Source organism: Fusarium sambucinum, chromosome II (assembly GCF_050947815.1).
Source record: "Fusarium sambucinum isolate potato_lamoka chromosome II, whole genome shotgun sequence".
NCBI lineage: Eukaryota > Fungi > Ascomycota > Sordariomycetes > Hypocreales > Nectriaceae > Fusarium > Fusarium sambucinum.
The window spans coordinates 2028322-2042218 of record NC_139293.1 but is presented as its reverse complement, the minus strand read 5'-3'; the positions used below and the strand labels follow the sequence as shown (position 1 = coordinate 2042218).

Genomic DNA, 13897 nt, shown 5'->3' with positions numbered 1-13897 from the left:
AGGCATTGAGACCCCTGGCTTCCTGTGGAGTTCAGGGTCCTCACCAAACTGAAGTGAGTTGCAATTAACGGACGAACTCTAGACCGAATGCTTATTTCCATCTCAATGGTCTACGCAGTATAAAAGAGAGAAAAACCTAATCTAACAATAATTAAGAGTAAGCACAAATCAGATGTTTCTGCCAAAGGATTCAATTCTCATGTATGCTTTCCCCTATAGGTTTAGCTTTATCTCATCACAAACAAAAACTCTCGGTCTTTTGGTTCGGTCTTTTGCATCCCCACCGTATTGTTCATGTCTCTGGGACGCACCAAGATACGTGCAACTTCCTTTCTCTCATAGTTAGAGTGTGACTGTGTACTACTATTCGAATTCGCCGTTTTTCTCGCTGATTTCAATTTGTGTTACTTGCCGTTTTCTCGGGGTTTCAAGAATGTCTCGAAACTCACCCCCAATCATATCGACTCCGAGCTTCTTTCTTAATGATCCGCTTGATGTAAGTCAGGACACCATAATAGAAGAAGGGACGTTAGCTCCGGCAGACGATTCTCTTAATTTCTTGGCCGGTACTTCAGCTGCCGGGGTTGCGATGGCCGTGTCTTCGGCCGCCATGACGGAGAAGAAGAGGCGTCGGCCGGCCCTCGCATGTGAGCAATGCCGGCGCCGAAAGATTCGATGTAACAGAAACTTGCCCTGTTCAAATTGCTTCAAATCAAATATATCGCCTTGTACTTATGCCCCTACACATGTTCCAGCCTCACGGAACAAGAAAGGTGCTGCGGATTCATCTTCACATGTACCGGGGAGATCAGCCCCTGTCGTTGATTCGAACCAAAGACAGTCCCCGTCGGATTCTTCTGCAAAAAGACACTCTTCTAGCGTTCCAAGCTCGACGATAGGGTCAAACTCGGACACATCGACTGTCGATGCGTTGGCTGCTAGGGTCAAGGAGCTTGAACAGAAGCTTGCCGAGTCCTGTCACATCACCCAACCAGGAGAAGATGTATTCATTCAACCCGATGACCAGGAGGAGGAACCGGCTCCAATGAAGGGTACTGTTTCCAAGACGAGATTTTTCGGCCAGAGCCACTGGATGAATGGCGTTGTTATGGTTTGTTATCCGCTTTCATCTTGAACTTCTTTTCTAACGTGAACATACAGTTTCCCAATGTTTTCGACGTGCTCAAGTTGCCAAATGAACGAAACAAAGAACCTCACATGATATTTTCCAAGTGCAAAACCTTAGGTCGTACCATTAAATCACATCGCCTCAAACCTATCTCAACAGATAAGCTGGGACAAGCCATTCCCGAGCGTGGCCTTACAGACCAGCTTGTTAACGCCTACTTCGCCACATTCGAAGGTGTCTTCCGTATCCTACACGGCCCTACATTTTGGGTAGAGTATGAGCGCTACTGGCAGAATCCTGAAGCTGCTAGTCAGGTGTTTGTCATGCAGATGCAGACCTGCATGGCGCTCGGAGCAACAATCCATGATGATGTTTTCAGCTTGCGGCCTACTGCTATGCAATGGATCCACGAGGTCCAGATCTGGCTCACATTACCGCCGGAAAAGAGCAGGATGACGATTGCTGGTATTCAGATTATGTGTATGCTGAATCTGGCAAAGGCTTGTTGCGGAGTGGGCCAAGAACTTACCTGGATCGCTGCAGGCTCTCTAGTTAGGCAGGCCATGTATATGGGCCTACACCGGGATCCTAAACATCTTGCCAACATGTCTGTATACCGCTCTGAGATCCGTAGACGTCTGTGGGCAACTATCCTCGAACTCAACCTGCAAACTTCCTACGACTCCGGAGGCTCGCCGTTGATCTCCTCGAAGCACTACGACACACGCCCCCCAGCTAACCTCAACGACTCTGAGCTTTCTGATGAACCGGATGCTGAAAGACAACCAAGTGGTGACCCTGAGGCTTTAACTGACATGTCAGTTCAGCTTGCCCTTCAGAAGTCATACGCACTTCGCTTGGTGATTATCAAGCATGTCAATGAATTTCGATCCAAAGAGTCCTACACCGAAACACTGCGTCTAAACTCCGAACTCACAAGGGCATGCCGCACTCTTACTGAGACGCTTGCTGCTCTATCGCAAGCTCAAAGACACCAACCTCGCATTATCTTCACACAATTCCATAGTGCCCTGGTCCAAATGTTTACATATCGCTGCTTTCTGTCTCTTCATCAACCCATGGTAGCTCGCTCCAACGACGACCCAACGTATTACTACTCTCGCAAAGTATCACTCGACTCTTCGCTCAAGCTCGCACAGCTATGCACCCTTTCAATACCACGCTACGGAACTTATCCCCCTGGAGGCTCGAATGACCCTGCGACAAGTCTCAACCGTCTCATCACAAACGGCACAGGGATTTTCCGTGTGTTGCCAATACAAACGCTCTTTTCCGTGTCACTCGAGTTCATCAAGAAGTGCGAAGAACAACGAGATAGTCTTGGCGGCCTTCCAGCTATGGGCTATGGGGAGCTTCGCTCTGTTCTCAACGCCGCTCTGGTATGGTATGAGCGAAGAATACTCGCGGGAGAAACAAATATTAAGGGATATTGCTTCGTTGGTGCCGCCATAGCGCTTGCCGATGCTATGGAGCTAGGTTTGTCACAGGAAGACACCGATCAGACCGTAATCGATACTGGGGCACGTTTAGGCAACAAAAGTTACGAGCTATTGAAACAGGTTGCCGAACGTGACGGCATACCGGTTGTGGACCTTGAAGACGAGGAGGCGGTACAGTTTGATGTGCCGCTTCTTGACGGTGATGCTATGCAAGACATCATGGATATTCCGCTGGACTGGATGGTGATGGGTGATTTGGGTTTAGATGGAATGGGAGGATTCAATTGGGCTAGAGGTGACATGCCCCAAGAGTTTGAATCCGTTGACCCATCAGTCGTGTCACAAACACAATTCTAGGGGGTATCATGAAGCAATGGTAATGAGTATGATGAAAGACGAATCCCACCTCATGAAATAATACACAAATATTAGGCAATGTAACATATGTATGTATACTTGTATCGGATTCAAGCTGAGACATGCCAATTCATGTCGTCTTGTTTAACATCGCGACTGATTTTCTTGACATTCCGAGGTACGATCTTGCTGATAAAGAACTCATACCTTGTGTTTGGCCTCGGTGTATGTTCAGACCAAGCCAATGTGAGGCTGTCAACAGAAACAGACCTGCTTGCTGCCAAGCAGTCTATTCGAGCCAATGTATCTATACGCACGAATTTCAAGACTTATAGATAGGACCAAAAAAACACAGAGGAGCGAATATATAATGAGGGGATATGCAATAGATTCTTTGTCCAAAACACCCCCCAAGTTCGAAAGGATATAACATTATTAATCAATGGTCATTGTACATGGGCTTTTCCGCCTCGTAAATCTTCCGCACTTGCTGCAACGTGGCCGAGTGATGGGAGCTCTATGAACTGCTCGTCGCCTCGGCCTCTACCCAGGATCACTCTCGTAGGCATTCCTACGGACTCCCGAGTAAACTCCTTGCCGCATCTCTTCTGTCCATCAGAGATCATCCCCACCTATTCTATAAAAATCATTTCCTCGCTCGACTGGCCTTTGGGCTCTCGGTAAGTTTCTGAATTTAGAGGGAAATAATTATTCAACCCCCAATTTACAGAAGGAGCTCGAGAGGGTTCTCGATAACCTTCTTGAGCTCCTTCATCCACTCAGCACCGACGGCACCGTCAACGACCTTGTGGTCGAAGCTGGCAGTGAGGGTGATCTGGTCGTCGAACTCAACGCCGGCCTCGTTGTCGGAGGGGATGGCAACCTTCTTGGTGGTACCAACAGCGAGAATGGCCGCCTGAGGAGGGTTGATGACAGCAGTGAAGTGGTCAACAGCAGGGTTCATGCCCATGTTGGAGATAGAGATGGTACCGCCCTGGTACTCCTCGGGCTTGAGCTTGCCATCGCGAGCCTTCTTGGCAAGAGACTTGACCTGAGAAGAAATAGCCTCCAGACCACGGCCCTCGACACCAGTGACGATAGGGGTTATAAGACCAGTAGGAGTGGAAACGGCGACGGAAACGTCAACGTTGTTGAACTGGCGGATGTGACCTTCGCGCCAGCTGGAGTTGACCTGGGGAACCTTTCGGCTGGCAACGGCGATGGCCTTGATCAGGAAGTCGTTGACGGAGAGCTTGTACTTGCCGTCGGCAGAGGCGTTAAGAGCCTGGCGGAGCTTAAGAAGCTTGCTGACGGAGAGAGAGCTGGTGACAAAGAAGTGAGGGTTAGTCTGGGTGGACTCGACCAGACGGTTGGCAATGGTCTTGCGCATGCCGCTGATGGGAATGTCCTCGTAGGAAGCAGCGCCGGAGGCGCTGGCGACGGGGGCACTGCTAGCCTTCTTGACATCGGCCTCAGTGATCTGTCCGTTCTTGCCGGTGCCCTTGATGCCATCGATGTTGATACCCTTCTCGCGGGCAAGTCGCTGGGCGGAGGCGGCAATGTTGGGCTGACGGTCGAGAGCAGTCTGGAGACGGCCCTGAGACTCGTACTGCTGAGGCTCAGAAGAAGGCTCGGGGGTGGAAGCGGACTCAGACTTGGACTCGGACTTCTCCTCCTTGGAGGCAGCGGGCTTAGCGGCATCACCACCGGCGTCCTCGACGGAGAACTTCTCGAAAGCGGCGACATCGGTACCCTCCTCAACGAGAACGGCAATAGGCTGTGAAAACCGAAGTTAGTAACATTGTACATTGACGTCAAACAGTATTGATTGTAGGAGCAAGATATCCCGAGACCCGAGTGGTGGCCTGAGTGGATTCAAAAAATTCAACGACTTACGCTGCCAACAGGAATATCCTTCTCGCCAGCATCCTTCAGGATCTTGGCAATAACACCCTCCTCCTGGAACTCGAAGTCCATCTGAGCCTTGTCGGTCTCGATCTCAACCAGGACGTCACCAGGGGCGATGGAGTCACCGATCTTCTTCTGCCAGACGCCAATGTTGCCAGCCTGCATAGTGGGAGACAGAGCAGGCATCTTGATGACCTGGTGCTCAGGGAAAGAGGCATAGTGTCGCACAACGTGGGCAGCGAAGCCGGTCCGCAGAGCGCTGTGGGTAGGGGTGAGAACACGCCTTCGGAGAGCGGCGCTGAGCATTGTGGAAGATATTAAGGTCCTTCTGATCGATAGATATGTTAGTCGGTGTTGCATGGGGCAGCGCGAATATGAATTGAGCCACTTTTTGGGGTATTTGGGGGGGTTGTTGGAAAAAGCACTCACCGGCCGGATTGGCAATTGAAAGAAGAGTTATTCAGATACGTGACGTGAGATCACAAAAAAGAGATCGAGAGCGGAGGTAAGAGGTCAAGGACGGAGAGTGATGCAGCTCTGTCGTGAGAAGGAGAGGGAGAGAAAGAGTCGGGATCGGAGGAAATTCTTGGGGTTGGACAGACGTGGAGTTTTTTGCATGTTGAGCTCCGACGACTGAGGTACTTTGAAGCTTTGGCGTGGACTAAGCCTCTTTGGGATCCAAAGTGACTGCAGGGGCCTTGGAAAGAGCCCGGCATTGGTGGTTCTGAGAGGCAGAAGTGACCGTTGAGAGGGCAACTTTTGGGCAACTTTCAGGGCATTGGCGCCGTTTATCGAGGCATTTAGGGGACGATAGATGCTATAAGGCATACAACTAAGAAATGACCCGCCAAAGAACTGGGAGCTTAGAGAAAAAAAAGGGACGTGGACGCCATCATGGTACCTCGACTTCGGGGGATCATTGCGCGATATGAGCGAAGTCCGGTCAGAAAGGATATGCATGTACAATTCTATCATGCTTGTATACTAAAATTGAGACATTCTTCACCAATCTTCCTTCCATCGTACGGCTACAGTCCCCCCCAAGCCTGGAGCGATAAGCATTCATCCTCAAAAACTTGCTGATATTTGTGTTGAGACAATTTTCAAGTCCCCTAAAGTACCTCCATCTTATCTCCATTGCGCCTCCGAATTGCTAAATTTTCGCTGGGTAAATTATCCCGACTTCGGGATAGATCGGCCCGGATGGTGGGGGCTATCTTAATTGGTCCAATATGACTAACCAAGATCTACGGAAATAATGACGATGGTCAATTCCCACATGCTCGTTCACGCTAGCTCGATATCAAGACGAAGAGTCTGGCGACTGATATATATATACCTATTAATAATAACGTGATTCGAAAATCGGATATCTAAATTATTCATCATTACATACATCTAATTATCAAAGAAAATTTGTACTTTTCCGTTCCCCTTATATATCATTAAAATGCAATATCAATTTCCTCCAGCCCACCACACTTTGACCAACTCCTTTGGCCCACTCAGTGCTGATGAGATGGATCTCTTATGCTTCGGCTCTTTGCTCCCCTGAGAGCCCTTTGAACTCTTTGAACTCTTGGACTTGGAATTACTGGTGTGTCCTTTGGCGAGCATCACAGATTTTCTTTGGGTACTGTCAGCCCCTAACATTGCTGTCCCTTGACGAACCATCCCAACTTTCTCTTTGACTGGCTTCGGTGGTGGCTTGGGAGGAGGGATTGGTCTCATCTCCACTTCCTCTGGTATCGAATCTTTTGGGACAAATGCACGGATACCAAAGTTACCCTCATCCTTCTTTCGTCGTCCATCGCGCCCCCTGTTCCGTCCTCTGCGATCCCATCCCATTTCAAATCGCTGTGGCGTATCCCCTTCGGTAAAAATAGCTTCGAGCTCACTGTCTGGCTGCCACTGCGCGGCACGAGGTAGTGATCTGAAAAGGTTGCCATCGACGAGAAGGGCTGTCATAGAAGCGATGGTCGTTGGTGCGCGAGGAAGTCTGATTCTTCGCCAACAAATCCACGAGGTAATGTGAAGAAGCATCAATGCCCCCACAAGAGATTGCAAGACTCGTGTAGCAATCTCATCCTGGTGAAGCCTGACCTTTCCTGCCATTTTACTACCACTGATGATCGGGACGGCTTGAGAGACTGACTCATCAGGATCAATACCACTGACAATGGTAGTGCCATTTACTATTGGAAATGTTCCCCTCGACGATAGATGACGCCGACTCTTGGAGTTTAACGACTGGGCCCTGATGATTCCATGCTGAGACAAAATTGCTGACTGAGTTCTGTTTGTAGCATCGGCGGATGAGCTGCCGAATGTCGAACCAGGGACAGCAAACTGAGAGGAGTTCAGCATTGAAAAGAATGAGTCGAGGAGACCATCTGAAGAAACATTGACAAGCGTAGAATAGTCTAGTTCCGGTATAGCGACGCTCGTATCCTGAGCTGTGTGTTCGATAGGCACAGGAGGATGATCTGGGTAAAGGTGAAGTTCAGGGCCATGGAAGACAGCTCTGACATCAACTACCTCGATCGTCTCGTTGCAAGCGAGGGCATTGATGTCACCCACTGACATATCGCTACTCCCCAGATTATCCAACTCACCCCAGATGTAGATCCAGTCGGAGCATTGCGATGACGACCTTGTCTTTCCCTGCCCAACGCCAAATACTGTGCTCCCGCTCAAGTCCTCGGTACGTTGATTACTGGAGGGGCTCCTCGTAGTTCCAATGATAGCATTGTTACTGCCCTGTCGCCCTACTCCACGGCAAGTTTCGCCTTCGAGATCCACGCGCAGTGGGTTGACAGTTCCGTCATCGAGTTCGACTTCGAGGGTAAGATTTGTAGATATCTCGTCCGATTTGTATAATCGACACGACATTCTTGGTCGAATTGCTGTTAGTCGTGCACTGACAACAATATCGTCGCTCTCGATGTCTTCTACCAGGGATACAGTCGGTAGGTTGAGATCGGCAAAGGTGAATGGGGGATAAGGGGCATTGCCGGCAAGTATTAGCGATGCCAGAATGGTGTCGTTGGTACAGTCGATGCATATGAGATCATCGGGAGAAGATAGCAGGCTGTTGGCGAAGAAATCCTCGGTGCGTAGCGGAAGACTGCTGTCAAACTCAATTGGCCTGGGGTCAAATAGAGGAGCAGATGCAATCACGATAAGTAGCGCCACGAAACCACCAGTAATCGCAGTCAGCGCAGCGATGTCCCAGATCTTGAGAGCTCGTCTCCACGCTACATGCCTCAAAGCATTGGCCAAGTTTAGGCCCACGGTTTCATCAAAGTTTCCTCGACGTGCGAGATGTGAGAATGGAGAAAGGAGTCTCGTCCACCACTCCAAGGAGAGCATGTACATAGCCACCAGTAACAGTACTGAGGCCGGTACGATGGTCCATGCTAGATATGCCGCATCGTCATCCATCGTTCTTAGTCCTTCGTTACGGTGCGACAAACGAAGCGAAATCTCAAACCCTATGATAATGCATGCCAGCACAAGGATGTATATCAGTCTAATCAGACCGTGTAAAGTAGCAGGCTGTCTCCATGTTGACGAATTGTATCTTTGTGGTTGGCACGTTGCAGAAGGCGCTTTACCGCCGAATATGTGAAAATAGCCCAGGTTGGGGCTGTCCAGTTTTTCGTGACCTTCAGCTCCGCTCATGTAAGTCGAACCCTCGAGTCTTGATCCGAGGACTTTGTTTGGTGCAGGCCCCATGCCTTTGAGAGACTCAACAAGTGGGTGACTGTGTGCTACTACTGAGGCCATGCCAACGATAGTGCTGGGGTCTCGTGGGAGAAACCCTTTCTTTGGAACCAGCCACATTGTTGCTAGAGCCAGAAACAAGCAAAGTACCAATAATGCTGTTATGAGATATGCGAGAGCAGGCCGTACAACAAGACGTCGTCCAATGAAGCTGGCAACAGCGGTCTTTGAGCTGGTAGACGGCTCCATCATTGCGTATCGAGCAATAAGAGCCGAGTATTGCGCGTAGAAATTCTCAGAAAGAAGGCTCAAGATGTCCTTGTCTGTTAGCGATTCCACCTTGGGAAGGTCCCATCCTTCTCTTGAGCCTAGCAGAAGCGCAGCAGACATGGCTTCGTCAATATGGATAATAGTGTCACCATCGTATGAAGAGTTCACGGACGCAGACAGAAGCTGCTTTTCGTTGGTTTCGAGAGATTTGAACAGTGCGCGGGCAACTGTCCAAGGATGAACCTGGTCCAAAGTTGTATTCTCAGCCTGAGCGTTGGGCGTGGCCGAAAGAACTGTCTCAAGAGTCTTGGAAACTCTCATCGTGGTGATGTCGTACTTTGGCTTGCAAAGGAACCCAGATGATGATGATAATGTTCCATTGAGTCGTCCGTTTGAAGTCTTCGATTGCTTCGTAAGTTGATCGATGTCAAAGTCTAGAATACCAGACATGACAGCTATTCTCTGTTCGTCATCTTTCGTAGAGCCACCACAGCTGGCAGGTTGAAATGTTAAAAACGCTCTCGACAAGTCTCTGTCTTTGGTACTCGCAAGTTTCGTGCTTGTGAGAGCTTGTTCCGAGGAACATCCTGTCTCTGATACTGTCACATTCAACGCAAGAGAACCTCCCTCGACAAGTCTCATAGAGTCCAAAGTCAGTTCCGCCTCTTCGCATTCCATGCCACCAATAAATCCATCTACATCCGCCGTGATCGCTATTAGTTCAGTAACATCGCTAGAAAAAGGTGTGTATGCTGCTCGGGGAGTGACCCCGTTAGGAAATGTAATATTGTCGGCCGCCAAGGCAGCAAGAGTAAAATATGGTAACGAGCCAATGTTTTCCAGACCCGAAACACTGTTAGGAAACTTGTTCTGGACTGTGATAGCAGACTCATAACGAGCAACAGTGATAACCCTGGGTGTGACAAAGGCCGTGGAGAATATAATGATTAGTTTAAATATTATTCCGGCCAAAACCGGAGTTGCAACAAGCCAGTCCCTATTTCGGACTGCCTTGATAATAGCCATGGGTCCAGAAAGGGAAACGTAATCCAGTAAAAGAGACTTGTCGACATCGGTTTGATTGTTCAGCATAAGGATCCACGGCATGGAAGCCGAGGCCTGAAACTCGACTCTGTTCCAGAATGCAGCCACGACGATGAATACCAGGGTTGTCCCATATTGCCACAGATATCTTGACGCATCATCGGCTTCTCGGAGGCCGTCGTTGCGCTCGGATAGTTGGAGTGCGATTTGCACTCCTGCAATAAGAGCTGCGATGGCGATAGCATAAAGAACCAGAATTCGTCGATGGAGAAAAACGGGTCGCCACGGTAGTTCGACTTCAGTAGGTTCGGCTGGAGTCCCGGCTCGAGGTGAAGGAGGCAACGATAGACTGTTTGTCGACTTGATGCTTCCAAGAAAAGGCCATCGTATTCCCTTAGTCGTGGATTGCCTACTTCGATTACTTGGATCACATGGGGCCGCTGAATTAGCTAACCTTTCTGAGTCGAAAAATGAAGCAAGGTTCCCGTGCTGAGGCTTTGTGTTTGCGCTGAGACCAGAGAGACCGGATCCGTGCCGGCTCGATGGCCCTGGCTCAGAATTACCCTCGACCCCATGAACTGCGCGAACATGTCGATGATAGGAATCGTAGGATTGATGACTTCCCGGGGGGCCAAGATTCGAGCTCGGTCTCGTTTCAGAGTCCATTGTTGCTAGATTTCGTGTATTTATCTAGAGTAGGTGTCCAATGTATGTTGCGCATCGTCGGTTTGTCCTGTTCGAGCATGATACTGAGAAACAATCGTTACCGTGGAGTAGATAATCCCACGTCTTTACGTAGCCATGTTGCAAAAAGTCGTAATAGAAAGAATATGTCGATGAGGTTCTCGTGGGAAGGAGAATGAAGCTGGACAGCCTGATGATGAGGAGTGACGTGCAGTCTGAAAGAATGGACTCAGCCAAAGCCAGGGCTGGAAGATAATTGGAAAAAAGGATTAACGAAAGACGTGAGCAGAGAAGAAGCAAATGCGAAGAGAAAAAATGGTAACAATATTTAGTGTGTAAAGAGTAAAGTAAGGAAAAGGACAAGTCAGATTGGCTAGCATGTTGGTATCAAGGACTTTCCTTGCGCATAAGTCGAGTGGCCAAACCACCTATAGTATGAAATTTATCATCCCGCAGTTCCGAGCTTACAAAACATAGCACCCAGAATCCTTGGAAGCCATGACCTAATTGCACGAGGAAACGAGTTACCTTAGCAGTTGCATGCAATAGAGAAGCACTGGGCTGCAGTTCCCCGTCCCATGTCTTGGACGGAGGAGCCTCAAAATGACATGGCTTCAGGGGATGTAAGCCCACAAGGGGATGGATAGGCCGAGTCTAGGTGAAACATGGCATAGCAGGGGTGGTATTGGGCTTTGCTCTTCCATGGCACCTAGGATCCCAAGTATCTGGGCTGGGCTGGACAAGGCAGCACAAGCACAGCAGGGCGACAAGTTTCAATTATTGGTCAGGATACTCGATAGTACTGCAACCCTCCCAGCGACTCTCCGTCTTCTCTCACCTGAGGCTTGCTGCTGCGGGAGCTGTTTAGAAGTTAGGGCGCACTGTACAGAGTAAGTGGTGTTGCGATACCTTAACAGCTTCTTTTTATGGTCATGACAAGATACCATATTGGCGGAGAAATACTGGCAGTTATTTATTGTGGACACCCGTTGTTTAGTTCAGGAAGAATTGCCCAAAAAGACTTTTTTATTCCCCGGCCGGATGGGACAAGAAGACGAGGGTTGCGTGCATAAAGTAGGGGTACCCCTGGTTGGAATAGCATCACTGCTATGCGAGATTATGCCCAATCTTGGCAATCTTGGAAACAAATTATGCCAATGCGATCTCTTGCCATGCATTATAAAGTAATTCTGGGTTCAGATCCTTCACCAAAGTTCAAATATATTGATGTAATGCCTCGGAGATCAAAGCGTAATCGTCCGGTCAAATCATCTAAGCGAGCTGCCATCTCAAGCGTAAGCACGGTTTCGAATGTCACTAGTGTCGTCTGATATTGTTAGAGACTGGGTGCAGTAGTTAGGAATGACATACTACCCAGTAACAGATCTGAAGATCAAGAAATTGATCAGCAACTTGGCCCGATGCTGATCTGTTGACACTGAACTGGCAGATCAATTAAATAGACGTTGACTCTACTAAAAGCAATGACTGTCCACTCTTAACCTCTGTAATTAATTTTGTAGCGTCTGTGCTTTTGACACAAACAAACAATCTTCAGTCCAACGGCGCCCCACGTAATGCTAGACATGCATCGTAAACTAACCAACGGCCTATTTCCCGCTTCTCAGGGTTATGAGCCAATATCGTACATACTCAAATTACACCCGTCTCCTGCAATTCCATCACTTGCAATGGGTTGTTGCAGCTCCAAGAGTGCCCTGTCAGCCAACAATTCGCATGGCGCCTCCATCGCTGCAGTCGAGCTATCCAGTGCTCTTGGCGACACCTTTAGCGAGATAAACCTCCAGGGTGAATTAAACATCCCCGATAAACTAGTGAAGAAGTAAACGACCTGACTTTAGCCACTTACAGGTAACGTGAATGAGCAACTTCGGGAACTTCTGCAGCGGCTAGACCGTGAAGCTTCAAAGTATGTCAATTCCAAGGTTGACGAGGACAAGTCACCAAAATGGGATCCGTAAGCATTGCAAGTTACCTTCGACTTACTAGCTCTGACTTTCATATGTAGCCTCCAAGCTCAGGTTCAGTTAGTATCCGCAGCATGGAAGTGTGCTCGCGGAACCTATAATCTCGAAGGAACCATAACAAACACCAGTTACTGCACCTTTCGCCGTGAAAAGGCACTGCGGGAATCCTTCGCCGGTACTGTTAAAGTCATCACGTCAACTGTCGCCGAAACAACCTTGGATGATGTAGGGGAAAGCGACCTGTTGCCAGTCCTGATACTTGCGATACGTGGGAGTGCTAGCAAGATGGACCATATTGTCAATGCCAATTCTCGACCACGACCTACCAGAGGGTTCATTGTAAGTGTATATTGCATATTTTTCTCATGTAGCAGCCCGGTAATACCGAGTCCTCGGTGCGAGTCTGCTCTCAAGTCGCATTTCACTAACAATTATAGCAACACACTGAGGATCTAGAAGCTCACTCTGGTTTTCTAAACAGTGCACAAGCCCTTGATTCAATCGTAACAACCTTGGTCAATGATTATATGCAGGATTTCGATAGATCCAAGGGTCAGAAACCACATGTTCTATTTACTGGCCATTCTGCAGGTGGAGCTGTATCGCAGATACTTTATCTTCAGTACATATCTAACCAAGCCTTCAGTAAGTCATCAATATGGCATGCAGGAATCGCGACTGATATAAAACTCAGATGAATCTGCAAGGTTTTCATGTGTCACTTTTGGTGCACCCCCATGTGTGACAAGACCCATTGATCTGTCCTTCTACCAACCAGACGGGAGATCACTCTGCCTCAACATCGTCAACGAGTTCGACGTCGTCACCAGAGCCGACAAGCCTTACATCCTGTCGTTGGTCGAAGTTGCAAGAACTATGCTCAATCAGCCATCGAAAGCACTATTACCTGAGCCTGAAACAAACAATGAGATAATTGATGCCTCCCTGAAAGCCACTCAATACAAGGAAGCCAAAATCTCCTCTCCGAAGAACGAAGAATCACATGATGAAAACAAAAAGATCTGGCACTTCTCTCAACCTCTCTACAATCATACTGGGTCTAGTGTTGCTCTCTTGTTGCCATCAGAAGATGAGATGAAACTCAAAGCGGTTGAAGTCACGCCCGTAGAGTTTCAGAAATTGCTGTTTTGCCGAGTAGCCGTTCATGGTAAGAGAATCTACGATAAGAGAGTTGAATTGTTGGAAAAAGGACGTTTCAATAATCGGTCAGGCTGGTGGCAAGAAGACGATGAAGATTTCTGATTTGATAGGCTCTTTCTTTCAGTAAGCTTTACAACTTCTAAACATTCCTCAAGAACTATGCATGCTGA

At 48.6% G+C, this 13897-nt stretch overlaps 4 protein-coding genes across 4 annotated transcripts; 2 read left to right on the top strand and 2 right to left on the bottom strand.

Moving 5' to 3' along the window:
* Window positions 1–610: 610 nt before the first annotated feature.
* FSST1_007467 (uncharacterized protein) lies at window positions 611–2946 on the top strand (the record flags this gene model as incomplete). The annotated part of the gene is made up of 2 exons (XM_083224254.1): window positions 611–1111; window positions 1162–2946. 2 exons carry the CDS (start codon window positions 611–613, stop codon window positions 2944–2946), a joined length of 2286 nt encoding a protein of 761 aa, XP_083083428.1.
* A 724-nt stretch (window positions 2947–3670) lies between these two features.
* On the bottom strand, window positions 3671–5160 carry FSST1_007466 (dihydrolipoyllysine-residue acetyltransferase; the record flags this gene model as incomplete). Its single annotated transcript, XM_083224253.1, has 2 exons — window positions 3671–4723; window positions 4843–5160. 2 exons carry the CDS (start codon window positions 5158–5160, stop codon window positions 3671–3673), a joined length of 1371 nt encoding a protein of 456 aa, XP_083083427.1.
* A 1152-nt stretch (window positions 5161–6312) lies between these two features.
* FSST1_007465 (DUF3433 domain-containing protein) lies at window positions 6313–10560 on the bottom strand (the record flags this gene model as incomplete). The annotated part of the gene is made up of 1 exon (XM_083224252.1): window positions 6313–10560. One exon carries the CDS (start codon window positions 10558–10560, stop codon window positions 6313–6315), a length of 4248 nt encoding a protein of 1415 aa, XP_083083426.1.
* A 1709-nt stretch (window positions 10561–12269) lies between these two features.
* FSST1_007464 (Alpha/Beta hydrolase protein) lies at window positions 12270–13829 on the top strand (the record flags this gene model as incomplete). Its single annotated transcript, XM_083224251.1, has 5 exons — window positions 12270–12387; window positions 12451–12556; window positions 12608–12905; window positions 13004–13211; window positions 13261–13829. The coding sequence occupies 5 exons, from the start codon at window positions 12270–12272 to the stop codon at window positions 13827–13829; spliced, it is 1299 nt and encodes a 432-aa protein (XP_083083425.1).
* Window positions 13830–13897: the final 68 nt, after the last annotated feature.